Below are 23,849 nucleotides of genomic sequence, written 5' to 3'. Positions count from 1 at the left end.
CTGACCTCAGAGCCACAGGATGGTTGGCCCGGCCGGGCCACCGTGTTTGCAGGGCACTCCTGTCTGGCTTCTGCTGCAGCTACTCTTTTGCTCCTCCATGTGCAGTGGGACTGGCACCCTTGTCCTGGATCTCTGTGAGGCATGCTGGTTGACAAGGGGTGTCATGTCCAATCTGTCATTTGTGACTTTGCCCACCTCCAGCCCTACCCAGGCTCTGTCTCAGGAGTAAACTGAGCCCAGCTGAATGAACAAACATGCCCAGGACAGCTACCATGTTCTGGACATTCCTGTCCCAGGGCTTGGGTTGAAGATGCTAGTGCAGTAGGGGTGTAATGGGGTACAGGCTCAGAACTTGGAGAACACAGCCTGCTGCTGCCGGGTTTGGGAGGAAGTGAGATGGGCCAAGGTAGTAAGCAAGCCCCAGGGGTTCCAGAAGCACTTGCTCTCTGTGAACGAGGTGCTGCCCCTGTGGCTGGCACGGGCGGTGGGGAAGAGCGTTGGGAGCGGGAGCTGGAAGCTGGGCTGAGGCCATGTGGGGACGTCCTGATGCCATGCTCAGGAGCTTGGTGCCCCTCCCCAAGGGTGGTCAGTAGCCATGGAAAGCTCCAGAGCCCCAGCGGGTAGATCTGCTCTGTGTTGGGGCATCCAGCCTCACAGTGGGCTGACGGGGCCTGAGGGCTCACTGGTGGAAGTTTGCAGCAGTGTTGGAGGGAGAGAGGAAGGGCCTGGCCATGGGCGGTCAGAGCAGGCCTAGTATTTCTCTGAGCGCCTGCTGACCCATGGGGGCAGGAGGACTTGAGGGCGAGTGCTAAGGTGGAGGGAGAGAGTGGGCATAGGGGTCACCATGGGCATGTGCTTGGTGGTGAGTCAGTGTTCCCTGGCCCAGGTGAGGAATGCAGGGGTTGGAGGCTTTCAGGACAGTCGTGAGACATCCAGATCAAGAAGTTGAACACGCGATCAGATTGAAACCAAGTCTACCACTTGGAAGGGAAATTGGAAGCACAGATAGAGGCAGATAGAGTTGGGGTCATGGAAGGAGTTGGGCTGACCAGGCCAGGGGCCATGTTGCCCACATGGGTGGGGCCAAGCCCATTCTGGAGAGCCTTGGAAAGTCCAGGTCCCCTAAACATCAGCAGTACGTGCCTCGCAGGAACTGGGGGACACATTACTCCAGATCACCAGTCCCAGAGCTGCCCTCCTGCTGGTAAGGGCCTCAGTTCTTTGTCACTACACCCAGGCTCTTTGCTGCATCCCGGGCAGGTGGGGGCCAGGATTGCACAAGGTGCCCAGGAGGGATGCTGGTGAGTGGCATCTGTGTCAGCTGAGCTGGGAGAGCTGGGAGCAGGCGGGCCAGAGCAGGAATGCCAGTGACCCCGCTACTGGCTCCTTGGGGAGAAGGGGGAGGTGTGAATGTGCAAATTGCGTGCAAGGGTGCACAGAGCACAAGTGCCAATCCAGCCTTTCCTGCTCTCCTTTGTTATGAAGAGCAGCAAATCTACCAGCAACCTCAAGTGTCTGTGGGTCTCCAAACATTGCTTTTGAGCGCTGCCCGCTTGGTCTGCGGTGAAAGGAAACGGGATCTTCTGCGCGTGGAGCTGAAGCCCATTTTCGAGTTGGACAGCGAGTTCTTGCCTTACAGTCCCTCTAACGCCTCTTATCTTGATGGGTGTCTCAGCTTCTCCATGTGCTGAGTAGTGAAAAGACTTCCATCATGGAAGTCAGTGTTACATTTAACTTCTAAAGTTGTGATAGACTAAGTTCAAATAGAACAAGAAAGCTACGCAGTCTTTTTGTAAATTTAACCTCACAGGCTAGGGCAGGGTTTCTCAGCCTTGGCCCTATTAATGTTCTGGGTGGGGCCGTCCTTTGCTGTGGGGGCTGCCCTGTGTATTGCGGGAAGATTAGCAGCACCCTGGCTTCTATCCTTTAGATGCCAGTGGCATCCCATCTCCCAGCTGTGACAAACAAAAATGTCCCTGGGGGACACAACGATCCCTGCCTGAGAACCCCTGAGCCAGGGGCTGGCTGGGCTTTGTGTGTCCTTCTTCAGGTGATTCACAGCCGACAACCCCTTCCATTCTTTTCTGATCACAGTCCTTGTGCTGCAAATCAGCCCTTTGCCTCAGCCCTCTGAAATCAGGGCCTGTTAAAGGCTATTGTGCTCATGGTACAAAGCTAGCCAGGATGAGTATTATGGGAAACAAACTGATTTTTTTTCTTCCTCATTGAGTTCTGCTACGAAAACTCCTCTGGTGTTACTACTTAATTGGTTAGTGGTAGCTGTTTGTCAATTTGCCAGCAGGTTCTCTCTTAACTGCTGTCATTTGACATTGCTGAAACAGAAATGCAGAGTGATTGAGTTGCCAACATGCTATTAAGTCCCCTACAAAGTGCTTTTCGATGTACTACTGCTACAGGCTTCTGTGGTTCTATTGATTGATTCAAATACTAAAGAAAGCTTTGGCACAAACAGCCCTGGTAAGAAAATGCAGCTTCTGTCAAGGAAATTGTTGGGTAGTGCCGCAGGGGCAGTGGTGGGTTTTCCTCTGGCAGAGATTTGGCCTCTGGCAGAGTTTCCTTGGGTATCGACCACCCATATGGAAGAGGAATAGAAACCCAAGCAGCCACTGGTCTTTATGAGACAGGTCCAGTTAAGTTAGGAGCTGGGAAGAGGATGGTGACGCCAAGTCTTGGGGTGGTTCAACAGACTCCTTATTGCAGAAGAGCAGAAGATTGCCACGAACTCTGTGTTGGTTTCAGAACTAGTTGCTCACCATTTGAGACCCAAGATGGCAGATCACTTTAAGAAAGGTTGGCCAATCTTTGACAGGATGGCAAGGATGTCCCATGACATTGAGAGGATACTATTTTATCGTCTTGAAATTGTACTTCTGGACTAAACTGCTATGTGCATCATTTGTCATTGGTGTCATTGGTGTGTTTATGGGGGGGGGTGTTGTGATAGCCAGGGACCACTTCTTAGAACTCCTAGTGCATTGAGGACCCATGTCCTAGGGGTGGCCTCCACCTTCCATGGCCAGACTGTCCCTCCGGGCTGGACATCACAAGTATATGCCCTTGGTTGTGAGGGTGTGAGTGGGAAGGTCCCATGGTACATGTGGGTCTTTCCCTTTGACCTGAGAACCCCCTTGACATGTGTCTGAGTTGCTGTGAAGGTTTGGAGATGAAGTCAGGAAAACGTTTTGGGACAATAATTGTTGGAAGTTTGGCAGCTAGAAATAGCACAGAATGGAGGACAATTTAACACAGAGTAGTGGATGAAAATATCAGAGCCAATCTACCTGGGTAGGGATTCTGCTATCCTTGTGGCAGGGGGAGGTGGGTGGGGTAGGCCTTGGGCCAGTTACCTTCTTTTTTTCTATGCCTCAGTTCCCTCATCTATAAAGGGCAATAATTTAGCTTCTATTCCAGAGTCCTTTTCAGCAGAATGAGTTGATTCCTGTGGACAGTCCAGGACCACACTTGGCCCCCCTCTCACATATTCTGTTTGGGGCGGGGGGTGGCTGCCATTGTGGGGACTGGTTTGTCTCAGTAGGGCCATGGGCTTGAGTATCCCCATATTGGGTGCCTGTTCTTTTGAAGTGCTTACTACTCTGGAATATTCTGTATATGCCCTCACAGTACAGGAGCCCCCCCATCCCAGACTGATCTAATGGGGCAGGAGGAAGGCCATATTGAGTAACGTGATGCTATGTTTTGCTTTCAGACTCTCTCCCAGCTTCCCTATGGGAAGGCGCTCTACAGTTACGAGGGGAAAGAACCTGGCGACCTCAAGTTCAGCAAGGGCGACATCATCATTCTGCGGCGCAGAGTGGATGAGCACTGGTACCATGGGGAGCTGCATGGGGCTCACGGCTTCCTGCCTGCCAGCTACATCCAGTGCGTTCGGCCCTTGCCGCAGACCCCGCCCCAGGGCAAAGCACTTTATGATTTCGAGATGAAGGACAGAGACCAGGACAAGGACTGTCTGACCTTTACCAAGGTAAGGGGGGCCCCTGTGAACATTGCCACCCACACCCATGATTCCCACTTAACCTGCCCGTTGGAATCCTGGCTCCTTCCAGAGTGGCCAAGCTCCTCCCTGTTGGGCCTCAGTAAGTAGGGAGAGCCGTTTCCTACTTGCTGAGTTTTTGTTGAATGGAAGGAGATGGCACACAGCCTGACACACAGTTCCCCGGAGAGCTGCCAGGACACTCACTGGGTGACAGATGCAGGACCCTCCGTCACCTGAGTCACAGTGTCTCTGTGGTGACTCAGGTCCAGAGGAGTGAGGTCTCTCCAGGACTGGCAGACCCTGGGAGAGGGGGCCCATCAGGGAAGGCTGCTGCAGGGACCCCTTTAGCTCACAGGGAAGTGGCAGTAGGGCCCAGAAGCCAGCGTGCCTCAGCCCTGTCCTCTGCAACAACACCAGAGGGCACAGACATGTGCGCATAGGAACAGATCAGTCTTGCAGAGAGGGACCCAGGGGCTGACAGACTGAATAGTGTTTGGCTGCAGAACTGTCCCAGCAGAGCCCAGTGAGATGCCAAGGGGCCTGGTTTCTGGCCGTCCCAGGCCTCTGTGACTGTAAAGTGCAGAGAGAGCAGAGAGGATGGTCCTGTAAGCCTTGATGGTCTGTTGCCAACTACAACTGACAAGCTCCATTCTGTGGTGTCCCCCTTCCTTGTTTTCACTCACACACCCTCCTCCCGGTGCTGGGCAAGGTCGGGCCTCTGGAGCCCCTGCCCAGTAGTAGTAGCCACAGTTGCCCTTGATAGCTTTACCGACATGGGCAAGCTTGATCTTGACTGTCTTCCTCATGTTGTAACCTGAGCTCCAAGAGGCTTACCAGAAGCTGGTGGCTCGGGCCTCTCCTTGCACCTTCCATCTTCTGTCTCCTGTCTGTCCTGGTCTCCCCTCCCCCCTGCCTCACGTTTGCATGTGTGGTTGTAAGTAACAGAGCTAGAACTCTCAATCTCCGGCTTAGAGCCCGCGTCCTTCCTACTTCGGAGAGGCCATTATTATTCTCCCTCTCCCCACATCTGCTCCTTCTCCCCACATCTGCCAAACTTGGCCGTGCTGCTGGGCTCTCTGGAGGGCCACTGGAGTACCACGCACACCATTTTCGAGCAAAATTGGCATGTCCTGCGCATGGCTGCTATTTGTGTCTTGTTCCATTGTTCAGACTGACAGTGAATAATCTATTTTTCATTCACGGATTCAACTCTTTTCTACCTTCCTTTCATCAAGGTGTTCTGATGCTAATTCCAATTGTCATCTGGCTGGTGCGGCTCCCCAGGCAGCTGCAGCTAGACCTGTCCCCCTTACCTCTCTCCCCCTCCCTCCTCCTCTTCTCTGTCTCTCCCTCAGTCTGCAGCCTAGAGTGACAGTCTGCCTGGAGTGCAATGTCAGAGCCCCGACTTTGCTCATTTCTCTGCCCAGGGGACTCCGTAGAACCTCCCCTGAGAGAAGAACATGCCGGGGGTGTGTGATACTCTGTGCTGTCACTTGTGACCAAGAGCAGGGACCCCTCTCGAGTTCTGGTTGGGCTCTTGCTAAGAAGGCAGACTCTGTGATGGCTTCAGGCTTCTCTGAGCTCAGCCTGCTCCAGGAACAGACAGAGCCTTCCTCAAAGAATTTTGTCAGAGGAGGCGCTTTGAGCTGGGAGAGCTTACTTTGCAATGACCACCGCAGAGCCGTGGAGCACACAGCTTCAGCTGGTATGAGCAGAGGCCTGCCTTCCCCACCAACGCCATAACCTGCTGTGTTCTACAGGCCTCTGCCTGGGACACTCAGCTCCAGGGCTCTAAGACCAGAGCCCATCAGACAAGAGGACAGAGAGGCATTTGTCCTCTCCCCAACAGGATGTACTGGCCTCCAGCTCTGCTGGGCACTGTACCACACCCAGAGGTCACAGACAGACCTGCTGCCCTCCGGAGCCTCACGTGTGGTGGCAGAGGCAGGCAGGAGCAAGTCAAGTGTCCCAGAGTCAGCCTCAGACAACAACCCTGGTCACCTGGGAGCTGGAGCAGGCATTTAGTAAAGGTTCCAAAACGTTCAGTGGTAGCCCTTGGTGTCTGGCATTTCAGAAGAAGCAGTAAGTGGTCCTCATGGGGAAAATTAAAACTCAGGTTTTCTAGGCTCATTCTGTGGTTGGTATCATTCTTACTTGGAACTGGGTTGGGGGTACAACGACTGTGTCTAGGGTATGAGCGGACATTGCTATTGAGGGATCTGTGGCCATGAAGGCTTCTAGAGAGATGGCATTTGAGTTGCAAAGGCACCCAGCACATGAGGGTCTGGGAGGGTCCCTGGCTAGGTAATGTGGCTGTTCCCATGGGAAGCCAGGCAGGAAGTGCATTATCTCAGAGTGTTTTCCAAGGACTTTTTTTCTTGAATCCTGTGGATTAATATGGAGAATTAAAAACCCCTGCACACGACTCCCACCGAAAATTGTGCTGTGACATCCCTCCCCTGCCCTGTTCACATAACCTTTCTGGGAGCACCCACTTTTGCCCGTCTGCTTGGATTGACGCCCCTACTGAGCCCCTGTTCTATCTACAGCTCTTACCTCTAAATGTCTTCAAACAAAGCCTCTGTAGGACATGGGTGACAAGTCGTGACTCTCCAGCTCTGTTCCTATTTCCTCTTGCCCACGCTGCTTGCCTGACATTTCCCTTGCATGTGCATTTGACCAGCTCATTTGTTCCCAAGCCTGGGCCGCTGGTTCCATCTGACAACCTCCGTTTATATCACACCTCAAGTGACTCTGGAGTTGACATCGCTCCTTCAGACCAGCTTGATTTTGGCTGCATGGAATGCTTTGTTGTTTGCCTGCATTCCACTCTGGAGTCAGCAAGGAAAGAGGGGTCTCTAAGATCCACGGATGACACCCACTTACCTTTCAAAAACCTCATGGTGATAGGATTGATTGGGTTTAAAAAGTCAGGAAGCAGGTGGATCAAAGCAAGATTTTTTACCTTCAGCATTGGCTTTTGAACAGTCCTGTTAAAATTGCTTGAATTAGAGCCATTCTAAAACCAAAGTCCTTGCTTCATTTAAGAAGAGAATGAATAATTACTTTTAGTGAAGCAGCTATAAAAAGCATATTTTATAACTTCTTAGTTGTCCCACTCCAAAAAGCAGGGCACATGCCAATGCAAAGACTAAAGTAAAGAAGCACACTGAGCCCCCAAAGCTTGGCTGCCTGCGCTTTTGCCAGCTCTCACGTGGGGCCTTGATGCCTGCTGCCCTCTGCATGCACAGAGAGGAAATGAGTTTGCTGGGGAGGCACCCTTGCGCAGGGACTTTGCAGTTAGGGACCCCACAGCTGACCTCGGGGAAACATTTAACCTTGTCAGAGCACCTAATCTTCAGGGTCAGGACACAGGTCCTATTGGGGGGGGGGGTGCCGGAGTGAAGGGATACAAGTAAAGAGCTATGCTTCAGGCTTGGCAGACGAGCGGGGACTTTGAGTTCCAGTCTTTCTGTGACAGCTTAGTCCACGTTACCTGGTGTTAACTCAACTACAAAATCCAACAAATTCTCTTTGAACCCTGACTGTGTACATTCCAGTTTAACATCCTCATTGCCCAGTGAGGCGGCTGTGCTTGATGTCAGGGGCCTGGGGCTACCCTTTAGTGAATTTACTCTGTAAAGCTCAGGAATCCTGAGAGGCCATGAGATTATCTTAGGCAGCACCTGTCTGACCCCAGAGTCACTTTTGCACCCTGCTAGCAGCAGGAGCCTGAGGCTCATCGTGTTGGACTGAACCCTATCATGCTTACCACATGAGGCTGTGCATCAGTGGCCATAGGGACAGCTCTCTTCCACACCTTCACCACACACTGTCCCTTCTCCAGTCTCCCCTCAGGGCCCGAGGGATGCTCTGAGTTTGCAAAGACCGGTATAAAACACGACCACCCTGTCCCGGCCTAGTCCTACTTTTCTGCTGTTGGGGTCAGCACAACACCCTTCCATGTGATCTTATTATGCTACTGAATGTTTAATCATTGTTTCCCAAAAGTGTGGGACTTCTCTTCTGTGTGAATTACCCCAGCATTAATCCCGAACTATGTTCTGATCCAGGGGACGGGCTTAGATAAAAAATCAGGTGTAGACAGTTTGGGCTCTGGAGTCAGTAAACAAGGATACAAATCACGACACTTTTTTCTTATTAAGTGGTAACTTTGGGACATGTACTTGGTCTTTGAGTCTCTTTTTTTAGCTGTACAATGGAGTTTATAATAGGATTCATTGAGCAAAGGCATTTAGAGAAGCAGGCTCAGAAATAGGCATTCAATAAATATTTGCTTTCTGTCCTCTGCTTTCTTCCTGTTTCAGGAAAAGATGAAATTCAGTCAGATACTTATCACTTTTTATCTCAGTCCAAAATGCTCACAGGAAAACAAACACCCTTCCTAAGTCACCAACTGCTTGGGAGGCTGAGAATTTGGCCGGTTGGCTAGACCCTTTTTTTTTTTTCTGGGGGCTAAATCCCTCAGGGTATTGCCCAGGGTGTGTGAAATCTCAACACCCGTGTTGAGACTGTTGTCCCCATCGCTGGGCACCCAGGCCCACTGTGTCTTCTCTTCTTTCCAGCAAGTGTTGGGAATGCTTTCAGGGCTGGAAAGACCCAGGAAGCAAAGTGGGACGAGCTTCACTGCAGTGCTCTGCTCAGGAAACCCCCAGAAGTTACAAGAGAACCTCAGTCACCTTTGTGGCTCCGGTTCCTGGTTCCTTCCTTCCAGCCACCTCTGAGTCCTGCTCGGCCTGGGTCAAGGAGACACCTTTACTAAGGTGACCAGCTCCAAACACGAGTACAGAGGAGGTGACAGGGAGAGCAGTGGCAGCCTGGGGGCTTCTGAGGAATGTCCTTGCCCAAACCCTTGTTTGGATATCCAGGTGAGGGTGTAAGAAACTGATAGGGAATCTTTTAGATTTGTTAAAAGATAGATAGATATTTTTTACGTCTGTGAAGCTTTGTCAAGAAATATTCCCCCAGGACTAGCCTCCCACCTGGTATGCCCCATCTCCCCGGCTCACCATGAGCACCCGCAGCCTGTTGTCCCCTCAGCGCTGGAGCCTGCCCCACCTGGTTCCAGCCTCCTCAGAGCCAACGTCAGAGTCTGTGCTGTCTGAGAGGCCCTGCCTGACCCGGTGCTCACCTCCCTCCCAGGCTCAGTTCCAGGCCTGCTCTTGGCTCACTCCACTCGTGCTACACTGGCCTCCCAACCCCTGTCCCTCCATCCTGTTGGCTCCCCTAGAGCCTCTGCAGCTCTCCCCATGGCCTGAGCGCCCTCCCCACCTGTCACATGTCCCTTGGAATGGCCCCTGACCCCTGAGTGATGGAGCCTCCCCACCCAGCACTTTACACTCACATTTTTCCTTCCAGAGAAGGTAATATGTGTAGTTACATGACAGTTGTCTGTCTCGTGGCTGGAGTGCAGGCTTCCTGAGTGTGGCCATCCTGCCTTTACCAACTGCCGATCCCCGTCTTGGGAAAGTGAGGGGCACACAGGACATTGAATATGTACTTGTGAGTGAGGCTGGGTGCAGGCACTCTGTCTTGGCCTGGACAAGAGGTCAGCTGCGTTTGCTCTGGAGAGTACAAGTTTATTTTTGTCCAGCCTCCTTGTCCATTCATTCATTCATCAGATGCTTATCAGTGCTGGACTGTATTCCCAGTGGGCCAGTGGCTGGGAAGGGCCCCACCTTCAAGGGTTCACGGCCCACAGTGGGCACACTGGGAGCAGGGTCTTCATACCTGAGCCTCCATCCTACTGGGGAATGTGTGTGCCTGTGTTGTGTGTGTGTGCCTAGGGTATGGCAAGTGTAGTACATGTGTACATGTGGTATGTGGTATGCGGGTGTGCCTGTAGTGTGTGTACATATGATATGTGTGAGTGTAGTGTGTATATGTGCCTGTAGTGTGTGTGAGTGTGGTATGTGGTGTGTGTGTGTCTATAGTGTGTGTGCCTCTGATGTGTGTGATTGTGTGTATGTGATGTATGTGTGCGCGCATGTGATGTATGTGCCTGTGGTGTGTGTGCATGAGTGTGGGGGGGTATGTCTGCAGGGGGGAGATCTGCAAGCACTGAGGAGGGTGCGACATCTGACCTCTGTCCTCTCCACTTATATCTGGACCTACCCTGAGGCTACATGTGAGACTCCCCCAAGGTCTGGCTCTCTCCTAGAACGTTGCCTTTCTATGAGTGGTTCCAGGCCTCTGACAGCCTCTGGAATTGAGATGGGATGTGCAAGACAGGACAGTCTGGGGTTCTGGAATGCCATGGCTCCCAGAGTCCTCAGCAGGACAGCAGAGGGTTAATGGCAGCGATGACTCCATTAAGAGCCACACCTAGAACTGCCCAGAGAAACAATTTTTGTTACTTCTGCAACAAAAGACTGAGGGAGTTTTTCAACCTTTCCTTTTTTAATTTCCCTTCTTTCTGAGGAGTGGTGATTTGGGCACCATGTGACTGGCTTGCATTCTGACAAGGAAGGGCTCGGTGACAGGTGTGGGTCCCCAGTCACGCTGTAGTGTGAGGTGGTTATGGCTGTGGCTTGCCGAGCAGGCAGCCCGCCCTGAAGGGATGAAAAGGAAGGGCTCCCTCTGGTCTGGTTCCCACTGCTTCTTAGAAACCACTTGAGTGCGGGTGAAGGGGGAGGGAAGGCTTTCAAGTGGCTCTCCAGGAGGATCTGCTTGCTCTTCGTGGCCCTTCAAGGATGGTTCTAGCTGCTTGATGTGTGTTATTGCTACACCACTCAGGAGAGTAAAACCGTCAGCCCTTGGATTTGGTTTATCCAGACGTGCTGAAGGAACTCTGCTAGGTTTTCAGACCGAGCCCCAGATGTGTGAGCAGGGACCTTTACTGAACTGCATTTCCGAAATGGTATTAGGGCTGGGTGCTGGGTGAGTCACCTTCAGTGGCATCCAGAGGGCCTCTGGGTGGACACAGAGGCACCACCCTCCCTGTGGGTCCAGAAGGTGGACCGTCAGGGCTCCGCTCCGCAGCTTCTTTACAGAGCCCATCTGCTTGCCGATCCACTTTCCCCCAGGTAGGAACAAGCCCACAGATTTGAAATAGACTTGCAGTTTGAGGGGTGCCCAGGTGGCTCAGTTAAGCATCTGACTCTTGGTTTCGGCTCAAGTCTCAATCTCGGGATTGAAGCCCGCTCGGGCTCCATGTGCTCAGTGGGAGTCTGCTCAAGATTCTCTCTCTTCCTCTCCCTCTGCCCCTCCCACTCTTCTCTCTCTCAAACAAATAAATCTTTAAAAAAGAAAGAAAGAAAAAAATGCAGGTTGAAGGCCCCTTTTAGATGGCAGGCCTACCACAATACCTAAATCCTTTTCAAATGTATTGCCCACTAAGCCTTGGGAGGAAAAGCAATATACTTTTTTAATAACCATGCTATGTTCATAGCCCAAACTTACCATCACTTAGGACCACCCTGAGACTGGCTGGATGCAAAGGAGAGCCACTGCTGTATGACAGTGGCACTTGGTATATTCTCAAAGCATGGGAACTTGAGGGAAGAGGGAAAACAGCACACAGAATTACACTGCTCCACAGTGAGCAGTGAGCACCTTACTTGAGACATGTGAATGAAATTGGGCCGTGCATCTGAAAATGAAATGATGTGGTGGGAACAGGTTTCCTCCATAAAATCCTCAAATTGGCCCAAAACTTGTGTGGCCCACCTGACTATCAGTGGTGTCTAGTTAGATTTCATTTACTCAGGTACATCAAGCAAGGGTTGGTAAACTAGTGATTGCGGGTCAGATTCTACCCACTCACTGTCCTTTGTGTAAATAAAGTTTTATTGGCACATAGCAAGACTCCTTCCTTTACATGTTATCTCTGGATGCTTTCATACTCAAACAGAATATGTGACAGAGACAGGATTGCCTCAAAACCCTGAACTATTGCCTCAATTCCTGAAAGTCTGGCACTTTCTAGAAAGACTTACTGACCTGTTCCATAGAGCACAGCACTATGGGGGCCACGCCCTCTTGTTCCTTGAGCATTCCACTCAGCATGGCTTTGTTCTCAGGCCACCAGCAGCCCACCACATCGAGTGTGACATGCAGGGGACACCATTCCCTACAAAACAGCAACCAAAAACTCAGGTCTGAACCATGCAGCTCAGTCTGCCACTGTCATATGGAAAGCTCATTTACTATTTGAGGGGGGATCAATTCTCTGTATTCCAAAGAGGCCCAGAGCAGGAATTTTCCCCTTTCTCTTATCCTTTGGGAAGCACTGGTTCCAGCTTTTTTGAAATATTGACAGTGAATCAGACACCCAATGTGATCTAGCCACCAAAAAAGGGTTCTTGTTTCCCTGGTCCTACTATGGTGACAGGAGAAGTGATCAGTGTTTCCAGAACACAACAGATTTCATGCTGGTAGCCCTGACATGCTAGGGTGAACTTTTTCATTGCCCAGCACTCAAATGTTCCTCCTTGGAGGCTGTCTCTGGTGTGTGAGTTTGGGTTAGAGTCAGAGCTATAGGAAACCTTTCTTGATGTTCCTAGGCAAACTGACTTATTTGTGTTTACAGAGAGTGATTGGGTTCCTGTACCCACTGTCCTCCCAGCCCAGTCTCCCCAACAAAATTCATGCCAGCTAAATAGGATCATTCTAAATCCTACCACTGCCATGAAACCCCAGCCAGCCACAGGACCAAGAATTTCCCCCATCAATATGTGGGCCAGATCAGAGACCTCCCACCAGGTCCTACCAAACCACAGCAGGGACTGCATTGGTCTTGCATCTGAGAGGCAGGTGGGGATGGCAGGTTCCACCTGCTCCTTTCACTAACTTCACGGTAGCTGACAGATTGGATTTTGAACCCCACTTACTGCATTGTGCTGGGATTTCACTGTCCTTACACTGTATCAGTGGACGTTAGGAGAAGACCTCTCCCACCCATTGTTGAGTTTTTCTTGGGAAGGGATAGTGTTTCTTCCCCATGAGTGGCTCTTGGGGGATGCTTGCATAGTGGTGGTCACATAAGCAACAGATTGGCACTACTGAACACTTGGAGTGATGACAGAGCCCCTGGCCAAAGAGGGGACACTTGTTTTTGGCTAGCTTTCCCTTACATGGGGCTGTGTCTGCTTCTCAGTCCTTTATAGCCCTCGGTGTGTGTCCTGTCCTCCCGAATGAGCCCAGCTCTTCAGTGTGGTAATGATGCCAAGGCTGCAAGACAGTTTCCATGCCTCCCAGCTTTCTCATGTCTCAGGCTCAGGGATACCACTTTCTTCTCTGGTATTCTGTGACTCGATTTCAGGCTGTCCACATAATGGTTGACTTTCTCCATATGTGATGTCTCTTTAGAGAGGTATTAGGTTCAAATTCAGTACTCAAGGCATGTTGTGACTTATCTATCCTGGATAGACTATTACCTCAAAAAAAAAAAAAAAAACCAAAACCCTTTAAATCTAAATAAACCATAATATACCATCAAGTCCTCTAATCAAAATTATACAGCTATCCTCATACTCTCTACCCAATGTGGGGATGGTAAGATACCAACACCCAGTCCTTCCACCTTTCCATCTTCCCGTGTGCCTAACACCACAGCTGAGTTGTATCTGTTCTTCAAAGACATGGACCATACATGTATGTTTTTGTGTCCAGTTTTGCTCTCTCTCAACATTACATTTGTGAGCCGTGTCTGCATGGTTCTAGCATGCTCTAGTGTGTCCATGGTCATCACTCTATGGCTCTATTACCTTTTAAAAAAATACTTAACTTGTAGAGTAGTTTTTGTTTCACTCCTGAATTGACAGAATGTACAGAGATTTCCCCATAACCCTAGCCTCACACATGCATTGCGTCCCCTGCTATCAGCGCCTCTCCCCAGAGATGCACATGCTGTAACTGCCATTGACGAGCCTACACTGACCCATCATAATCACCCAAAGTCTGTGGTTTATGTTAGGGTTCTCTCTTGGGGTTGTACATTCTGTGGGTTTGGACAAATTTATAATGACGTGTCTCTCCATCATGTATCGTACAGAGTGTTTTCACCCTAAAGATCTTCTGTGTTCTACCTGTTTGTCCCTTTCCTCCCTACTTCCCAACGCTTGACAACCATTGATCTTCTTACTGTCTCCTTGGTTTTGCCTTTTCCACAGTATCACAGAGTTGGAATAACATAACATATAACCTTTTCAGATTGGTTTCTTTTTCTTAGTAATATCCATATATCTTTCTTCCATGACTCTTCATGGCTTGATAGTTCATGTCTTTTTAGCTTTAGATCAGACTCTCTTGTCTTTAATGTACTGGTTTATTTATCCATTCACCTACTGAAGGACATCATTAGATTGTTTCCAAGCTTTAGCATTATGAATAAGCAGCTGTAAATATCCTGAGTGGGTTTTTGTGTGGATATAAATTTCAGCCCTTTGGTTAAATACCAAGGAATGTAACTGCTGGATTACAAGCTAAGAGTATATATCATTTTGTAAGAAACCCCCTGGAAGTAACTATGTCTTTGGAAGTAACTGTGCTATTTTGTATCCCCTACAAGCCATGAATGAGTGTTCCTGTTACCCCACATTCTTGCCAGCATTTGGCGGTGTCTGTGTTCCAGATTTTGGCCATTTTAATAGGTGTGTGGTGACATCTTGTTGTTTTAATTTGCATTGCCCAAATGACATATGACATGGAGTATTTTTTTCATATTCGTATTTGCCATCTGTGTCTCTTCTTTGGTGAGATGTCTGTTGCATCTTTAGTTCATTTTTAAATTGGATTTTTTGTTTTCTTATTTTCTAAAGTAGGCCCCATGCCCAGTGTGGGGCTTGAACTCACAACCCTGAGATCGAGTCACATGCTGACTGAGCCAGCCAGGTGCCTCTGTTTTCTTACTGTTGAGTTTTAAGAGTTATTTGTATTTTTTGAATCATAGTCCTTTACCATATATGTCTTTTGCAAACATTTTCATGAACATGTGGCTTATTTTTTATGCTCTTTGACAGTGTGTTTTGCTGAGCAGAAATTTTTAATTTTAAGGATTCCCAACTTATCAATTCTTTCATAGACCAGGCTTTGATATTTTATCTAAAAAGTCATCACTAAACCCAAAGTTGTCTGGATATTCTCCTATGTTACCTTCTGAGAGTTTTATATTTTTGTGTTTTACATTTATTCTATTGTTCACTTTGAGTTAATTTTTGTGAATGCTGTAAGGTCTGTGTCTAGATCCATTTTCTATATGTGGATGTCCAACCATTCTAATATCATCTTTTGAAAAGAATTATCTTTCTCCATTGTATTGCCTTTGTTCCTTTGTTGAAGATTGGTCTAATTCTGAATGCTCTCTTATGCTCCATTGATCTATTTTTGTATTCTAATACCAATACCACACTGTCTTCAGTAATGTAATTTTAAGTGAGGCTTGAAGTTGTATTGTGTCAGTCTTTGTTCTTTTCTTTCAAATTGTGTTGGCTGTTCTGGGTCTTTTCCATTTCCATATAAACTTCAGAACCAGCTTGTTGAGATTCATAAAATAACTTGCTGATCTTTTGTTTGGAATTGCATTAAATCTAGAAGTTGAGAAAAATTGATATCTTGATGGTATTGAGTCTTCCTATCCATCCATGAACATGGAACATATCTCTATTTTGTTTTTTCAATTTTATTCATCAGAGTTTTGCAGTTTTCTCATATAACTCTTATAGGTATTTTGCTAGATTTATATCCTGCAGTCTTGCTATAATTGCTTATTGGTTCCAGGAGTCTTTTTGTTGATTCTTTTAGGTTTTCTACGTAGACAGTTATGTCATCTGCAAACTAAGACAGCTTTATTTCTTCCTTCCTAATTTGTATGCTCTATATTTCCTTTTGTTATCTTATTGTATTAATAGATTTCCACTATGATGTTGAAAGGCTGCGGTGAGGAGGAAAATCTTGGCCTTGTTCCTGAACTTTGCGGGAAAGCTTCTTGTTTCTCACCAATATACTGTTAGTTGTAGGGTTTTTTCATAAATGTATTTCATAAGTTGAGGAAGTTTCACCCTGTTTCTAACTTGCTAAGAGCTTTTTTTTTTTTAATATCATAAGTCAGTGTTTGGTTTTTTTAAGTGCTTTTTGTGCATCTATTGATATGAGGATGTGATTTTTTTCTTCTTTAGTTTGTTCATGTGATGAATTATATTAATTGATTTTTGAATGATGAACCAGCTTTGCATACCTAGGATAAATTCCAGTTGGTCATGCTGAATAATTCTTTTTAAACTTTTTGTATTCAATTTGCTAATATTCTGTTGAGGATTTTTGCATCTATGCTTATGAGAAATGTTGGTCTGTAGTTTTCTTTGCCTGCTGTGTCTCTGTCTGGTTTCAGTATTAGTGTAATGGTAGTTTCACAGAATGAGTTAGGAAGTCACCCCTCTGCTTCTACCTTCTGGAAGAGATTGTTAGATAATTTGGTATAACTTCTTTAAGTGTTTGGAAGAATTTACTAATGAACTCAGCTAGATCTGGTGCTTTCTGTTTTGGAAATTTATTAATTATTGATTCAATTTCTTTAATAGATATGGGTCTATTCAGATTGTCTATTTCTTGTTGAATTTTGACAGATTACATTGTTAAAGGTCCATTTCATTTAGGTTATCAAATTTGTAGGCATGAAATTGTTCATAATATTCCTCTATTATCCTTTTAATGTCTAGGATCTGTAGTAATGTTCTCTCTTTCATGATTGATAGTAGTAATTTTTGTCCCTTCTCTCTTTTTCTTTGTTAGGCTGGCTTATCAATTTTATTGATCTTTTCAAACAACTAGCTCTTGGTTTTGTTGATTTTCTTTATCAGTTTCCTGTTTTTAATTTCATTAATTTCTGTTCTAAGTTCTGTTATTTCTTTTTTTCTGCTTACTTTGGATTCAATTTGCTCTTCTTTTTCTAGTTTTCTAAGAAGCTTAGATTATTGATTTTTAGATCTTTCTTCTTTTCTGAGATATACATTCAATGTTATAAATTTCCCTCAGCTCACAAATTTTGATAAGTTGTGTTTTCATTTTCTTTTGTTGAAAATATTTTAAGATTTAGTTATTTAGTATTGTATTGCTCAATTCCCAGGTATTTTGTAATTTTCCAGTCACCCTTCTGTTACTGATTTCTAGTTTAATTCCACTATGTTGTGTTTTATGGCCCCAAGTGTGATCTATCTTGGTGAATGTTCCATGTGAGTTTGAGAAGAATGTATATTTTACTGTTCTTACATGAGATAGTTTATTGATGACTATTATATTCAGTTGATTGATAGATGTTGTTGCCTTCGACTATGTTTTTACTGATTTTCTGCCTGCTGGAATGGTCCATTTTTGATAGAATGATGTTAAAGTCTTCAACTGTAATAGTGGATTTATCTATTTCTCCTTGGAGTTATGTAAGTCTTAACTAATATATTTTGACTCCCTGTTCTTAAATGCATATTCATTAAGGATTGTTATGTCTTCTTGGGGAATAGAGTCCTTTATCATTATATAATCTCCTTCTTTATCCCCAACAATATTCCTTGCTCTGAATTCTGTTTTGTTCAAAATTAATGCAGCTATTCCCACTTTCTTTTGATTAGTGTTATCATGGTATATTTCCCTCCATACATTAACTTTTAATTCACATGTATCTTTATATTTAAAATGGATTTTCGAGGGTGTGGAGAAAGGGGAACCATATTACACTGTTGGTGGGAATGCAAGCTGGTGCAGCCATTCTGGAAAACAGTCTGGAGATTCCTCAAGAAATTAAAAATAGATCTACCTTACAATCCAGCAACTGCACTACTGGGTATTTACCCCAAAGATACACATATAGTGAAAATGAGAGGCACATGCACCCCAATGTTCATAGCAGCAATATCCACAATAAACAAACTATAGAAGGAGCCGAGATGCCCTTCAACAGATGAGTGGATAAAGATGAATGGATAAAGAAGATGTGGTCCATATATACAATGGAATATTACTCAGCCATCAGAAAGGATGAATACCCACCATTCTCATCAACATCGATGCAGCTGGAGGATATTATGCTAAGTGAAATAAATCAAGCAGAGAAACACAATTATCATATGGTTTCACTCATATGTGGAACATAAGGAATAGTGTGGAGGGTCACAGAAGAACGGAGGGAAATCAGGAATGGGAAGAAATCAGAGAGGGAGACAAGCCATGAAAGACTCTGGACTCCAGGAATCAAACTGAGGGTTACAGAGGGGAGGGGGGTGGGGGGCTGGTGTATCTGGGTGATGGGTCTTAAGGAGGGCACATGTGGTGGTAAGCACTGGGTATTATACACATCTAATGAATTGTTGAACACTTTATCAAAAACTGATATATATGTATATATAAAATATGGTATGTACACACACACACACACATAGGCTAATTGAACATAATAAAAATAAATTTAAGGGTTTATTGTAGACAACATAGCAACACAGTTGGATCTTACTTTTTGGTCCACTATGACAATCTTTGTCTTTCAATTTGTGAATATAGACCACTGACATTCAGTGTGATTATTTGATATTTTTAATTAATATTTACCATATTAATTTCTGTTTTCTTTTTGTTGCCCTTGATTTTAATTCTTATTTTTGTTTTCTTCTCTTCCTTCTTAAAAGCTTTCTCTGTTTTAATTGGACAATTTATGTGATTCTATTTTCTCTCCTTTCTTAGCCTATCAGTTGTACCTTAAAAAAATTTTAGTAGTTGTCCTAGAGTTTGCAATATACATTTGCAATTAATAATGCTCATTTTAAAAACACTGTACTATTTCACAGGTAGTATGAATATTTTATAATAATAAAATAATTTTATCTCTTTTCTTCAGCCCCTTATATCATTTTGTCATTCATTTCACTTACACACTTGTATAAGTATATACATGATATATATATATATATAATATATGTACATAGCATATATAATCGAATGCATTGCTGCTACTTTAATTTTGAACAAAGAACAAGAAAAATATGTTTTATTCTATCTTCACTTATTCCTTCTCCAATGTTCTTTTCTTTATGTAGATTCAAGTTTTGACCTATGTACACTTTTCTTCTCTAAAGAACTTATTGTAATATTTCTTACAAGACAGGTCTACTGGCAACAAACTCTTTTGATTTTTGTTTGTCTGAGAAAGTCTTTATTTCTCCCTCACTAGCGAAGAATAATTTCTCAGTGTACATAATTCTAGACTGGTGGGTTTTCTTCTCTCAACACTTTGCATATTTCACTCTACTCTTTTCTTTGCGTGGTTTTAGAGAAGTCAAGTGTGATTCTTATTTTGATCCTATATAAATATGGTATTTTCCCCCTCTGGCCTCTTTCAGTATTTTTTTCTTTATCTTTGATTTTCGGTACTTTGCTATGTCTAGGTAGGTTTTTTTGGCATTTGTCTTAGTTGGTGTTCTCTGAACTTCCTGGATCTGTGGTTTGGTGTCTGACATTAATTTGGAGAAATTCTCAGTTGTTGTTGTGTCTAATATATCTTCTGTTCCTCCTTTCTTCCTTCCTTCTTTCCTTTCTCCCTCCCTCCCTTCTTTCCTTCCTTCCTTCCTTCCTTCTCCTACTGATATTCCCATTATATATAGGTCATACTTTTTATAGCTGTCTCACAGTTCCTGAATATCCTGTTCTCTCCCCACCCCCAGTCTTTGTTCTCTTGGCTTTCCAGTTTTGGAGGTTTCTGTTGAGATGTACTTAAGGTCAAAATTCTTTCCTCGGCCATGTTCAGAGTACTAATTTTCTTATCTAAAGATTTTTCATTTCTATGATGGTGTTTTTGATCCCTAACATTACTTTTTTGGTTCTTTCTCAGACTTTCTATCTCTCTACTTACATTGCCCATCTGTTCTTTCATGCTGTACAGTTAATCCATTAGAGCCCCTAGCATATTAATCATAGTTGGTCTACATTCCCCGTCTGATAGTTCCAACATCCTGGCTATGTCTGAGTCATATATCCTATAGTTTTGATGTTTGCTCTGGTCTCTTCAAGCTATATTTTTGGTTTTTGTTTTATTTTTCCTTTTTGTATGTCTAGTAGTAATTTTTTTGGTAGACAGACATGGTGTACCAGGAAAAAAGAATTGCTGTAAATTGGCCTTTAGTAATGTGGTCATGGTGTTTAGAGAGAGGGAGAGCACTGTATAGTCCTATGGTCCTGTTATTGGATTTCAGTCATTTAAGGAGCCTGTACTGCTAGACTGTGAACTCCGCATGCGTGTCTCCATTTCCCCTATTCCTCCTTAGGTAGTACAGGATGGCTAGAGTGGGCTGGAGTTGGCAGACAATACCATAATTTAGTTAACCGAATCTCTTCTGCTGTGCATTTGTCTATAGTTTCTATCTAATTGAGCAACACTGTAATGAACACTCTCAGAGCTAAATCTTTTTGCACATCTTTGATTTTCCTAGTGTAGAGTCTCTAGAAGTGTTGTTGTTCAATCAGTGGGTATACAGGCTTTGATCTTTGATAGAAATTGACAAACTGAATGCTATAAATTTCTGTGTCCACCAAAAATGATGAAGTGCCTATTCTTTCCATCCTTACCAAAACTCCGAGTTGGCTTTATGTTCTTCTTTGCTAACTTGATAGGCAAAATAAAACATTGAAGAAAAAGAAGACTCTTCTTTCTTACAATTATATTTTTTATTTGTGGGTTATAACTTTTAAAAATATGTTGAATGGCAATTTGCTTTTCTTCTTTTTTGTGAGTTGTCTTATTTTTGCCTTTAGCTTATTTTTTCTTTTTAAGGTATTTGTCTTTTTCTTGTATTATGTCTCTAAGTCTTTATATAGTGTGGATATTAAATCTTTGTCTCTCATATATCCTCCAAGTATTTTCCTAGGTTTTTGCCTTTTTGTTTTTAGCATAGAGAATTTCATTTTTGTGTAGCCAAATTATTGTTATCATACTTCAAAAGAACTTCCCAAGCTCAAGATTAAACATCTATTCACATTTTCTTCTTGAGTATTCAAGGTTTTTTCTAACATTTGAAGCTTTACTATTTATGCAATTAATTTTGGCATATATAGTGTATTAGAGAACCTCTATTAATAGCCACTTTTAATCACACTTTGTAACTTACTATTGCTGGTGTATGAGTAAACTAATGATTTTTATGTATGTAGTTTAGAATTTGCAGTATTTCTCAAATTTATTCTAATTTTTAGTTGATACTGTTTTTTTCTAGGTAAAAAATTTTATACCTTCTTTCCAATATTAATGCTTTTTGTTTTATATTCTTTTATTTCTTTGGCTCTAATTTCTAGAACAGTCTTAAGTAATAGTGTGGATAGTGTGGTAATTTCTCTTTTTTAAACCAAAACTAACCTGGTGTTTTTTCTTTTGAATTTTACAAAATTTAATGTCTTTATTATGCTATTTTATTGTTGCAAAAACTCTGATACGTAGGAAGCCCCTAATTTTCTTTCCCGTTGCATGATCATCAAAGTCCTAGGGGCTTCCCTTGGCTGAATCTGAGCTGAGTTCATCACAGGCCCAGGGCTCTTACATGCTGTGAACTTGTGAGGTAAGCAAGGCATGGGAGTTCAGGGGCATTTTCTGTACATCTCCCCTCTAGCCAGTTGACCATGTTGGCTGATGGTTACCAGAAAAGCCCATACATTCTAATCGCTGAGCTAGAATAGGAAACCATTACAAATATCCCTTTGGATCCTGAGAACCGACTACCCTGTAACAGGTGAAATGATATGGTCCCTCTTGTAGTGTCTATTGCATTTTTCTGGCTTGTATCCATTGAGAGAAGAATATTCTAAAATCACAGATCGCTTTGTTATTTGGAATTTTTTGAAGTTGGGAGGCTGGAATGAGGACAGAGAAAATGAGGGGTATGACTGTTCCTAGGCTCTACTCTGTACCCCTGGGTGAAGAGAGGTTTGGAAGAGACCACAGCGAGCTGCCTCTCACAGACACACATCCTTGCTTTTCGCTACCTGTGTTCTCTGAAAGACATCTCCCACTCCTATTAGGTGACTCTACCTTGACCCAGATGAATACTCCAAAACTCTATGGTCCCTTACCTCACAGGGAAGCCAGGTTTTCTGGTAATTTCATGTAGTGTGCTGGCCTAAAATGTGCCTCTTAACCAAGGGAGGCCCACCAGTCCCATATTATTGCTTCCCATTAAAGTATTGAGGACTCAGATGGTACCTTCAAATCCAGTAGGGGTTACCCCACTAGGCTGGCCATCAGTTCCTCAGCACAAGTCCCAGATAGGCCAGGTGGTCCCTAGCAGATTGTTGAGGGGCAAGTGACAGGGAGGTTTTGATGTGGCGGGACAGGGGGCGGGGTGGTTTGGCAGACAGCCCATGGCATACCGAGAGGAGGATGGATATTGGAGATGGAACAGGGACCAGCCACAGACCCCTGGTGTAGGCGCCATTTTGCCTGTGGCATCCCTGTCTGGCCCTCTTAGCACTTGCTGCTCCCTGTGTTGTCTCCCTTCCTCACTCCCCTTCCCTGTTGGGTTCTCCCTTTGTTCTCCATCCTTGCTCAGTGCTTTCTCTCTCCCACCCTCCTCTCCGCACCCCTGTCACGTGTCCCTGCAGCATCTGGCACCCGCGATGGCATCCCGGGCACATCCTTTCTCACAACTGCCAGGCTGCCAGTCTCCCCGGAAAGCTCCTCTTCCTCCATGCTTCATGCCTCTTCCTTTCCCTTCCATCTGTTTCCACTTTGTGCATCTATACTTGGCATTGTCTGAGTTGCCAAAGAATTTAGGAGGGTTATCCAAAGCTTTTTGTACCCACGACTCTAAATAAATGGAATTGGATTGGGTCATTTTTCATTTGTGGATGGAGCCAGAAACTTAAAAAGCTTTATACTTGCTGAATTTATTTTTATTCAAAATAATTTTACTTCAGTAAATAAATAATAGGAACATGAATTTTAAAATACTAGCCATATTGTAAATTACCACACGTTTCTGTTTGAGGATTTTTGCAGCTATAATCAATATGTAAGAGAGAAAGCGGGAGACTGTGAGTGAAGATGTAAGGGCAGATTGTTCTGGATGTCAGATCCCAGATGGATAACAAACCTTTCTTTGCGTCATCGTGTAGGATCTTTTCTTAGCTTCTGTGATACTGACTGGTCTCTGTTTTTGTTGTGTGTGTTCCATTGTGTGTCCACGTGCTTGTGTTCGTGATGGGCTGCGGCCACCACAGGACGAGATCCTGACCGTCATCCGAAGAGTGGATGACAACTGGGCAGAAGGCATGCTGGGAGACAAGATTGGGATCTTCCCCTTGCTGTATGTGGAGGTAAGGTCACGCTCTCAGACGCGCATCCCCTTCCACCCTGCTGACTGTCACCAGGCAGGGCAGGGGGCAGGGGGCAGGGGTGGGCTCCTGGCCTGGGAGCCCCTCTTCCAAGAGAGGGAGATGGGGACCGCGTTGGGTTTTCGTTCAGACTGCTGTGCTATGAGAATTGTGTCAGCTCCTTGAATCGTCTGTCCCAGGCCTGGTTGCAGACCATCTCACTGTGTGGGCAGTGAAGGAGGGCCCAGATGCAGGCTTTCGCTACTTCTCCTGGAAATCCTGTACTGTCACCCACTTTCCCCAGGCTCTCCTGGGTGCTGCTGCTCCCGTCTCCCCAGCCGCAGAGGAGAAGGCAGCATTCCCCATGTCCCTGCGAATGGAGCTGAAGCTGGCTGGTTCTAGAGGGCTGTTTGCAGTCCTCCCAGGACCTGGGTAACTGGGGTGCTCGTGCAGCTGTGAGTCCCTAAAGCAAAGATGATTTGGGGTCTATTTATTTCCTGTCTCCTTTCCGTAACTAAGGAGCATTTGGCTTCCA

General features: G+C 45.3%; 1 protein-coding gene across 2 annotated transcripts in view; it reads left to right on the top strand.

The window, feature by feature from the left end:
- Positions 1–23,849, top strand: part of SH3RF3 (SH3 domain containing ring finger 3) — a 367,326-nt gene that overhangs the window by 215,572 nt on the left and 127,905 nt on the right. For both annotated transcript variants that reach the window (XM_032351627.1, XM_032351626.1), the window contains exons 2-3: positions 3,728–4,003; positions 23,222–23,317. In XM_032351627.1, the coding sequence (XP_032207518.1) occupies positions 3,728–4,003; positions 23,222–23,317 (372 nt within the window). The remainder of the gene's footprint in view (positions 1–3,727; positions 4,004–23,221; positions 23,318–23,849) is intronic.

This window comes from Mustela erminea, chromosome 7, assembly GCF_009829155.1.
Source record: "Mustela erminea isolate mMusErm1 chromosome 7, mMusErm1.Pri, whole genome shotgun sequence".
NCBI lineage: Eukaryota > Metazoa > Chordata > Mammalia > Carnivora > Mustelidae > Mustela > Mustela erminea.
Note: the sequence above shows the minus strand (reverse complement) of the source record. Positions and strands in the feature narration are given on the sequence as shown.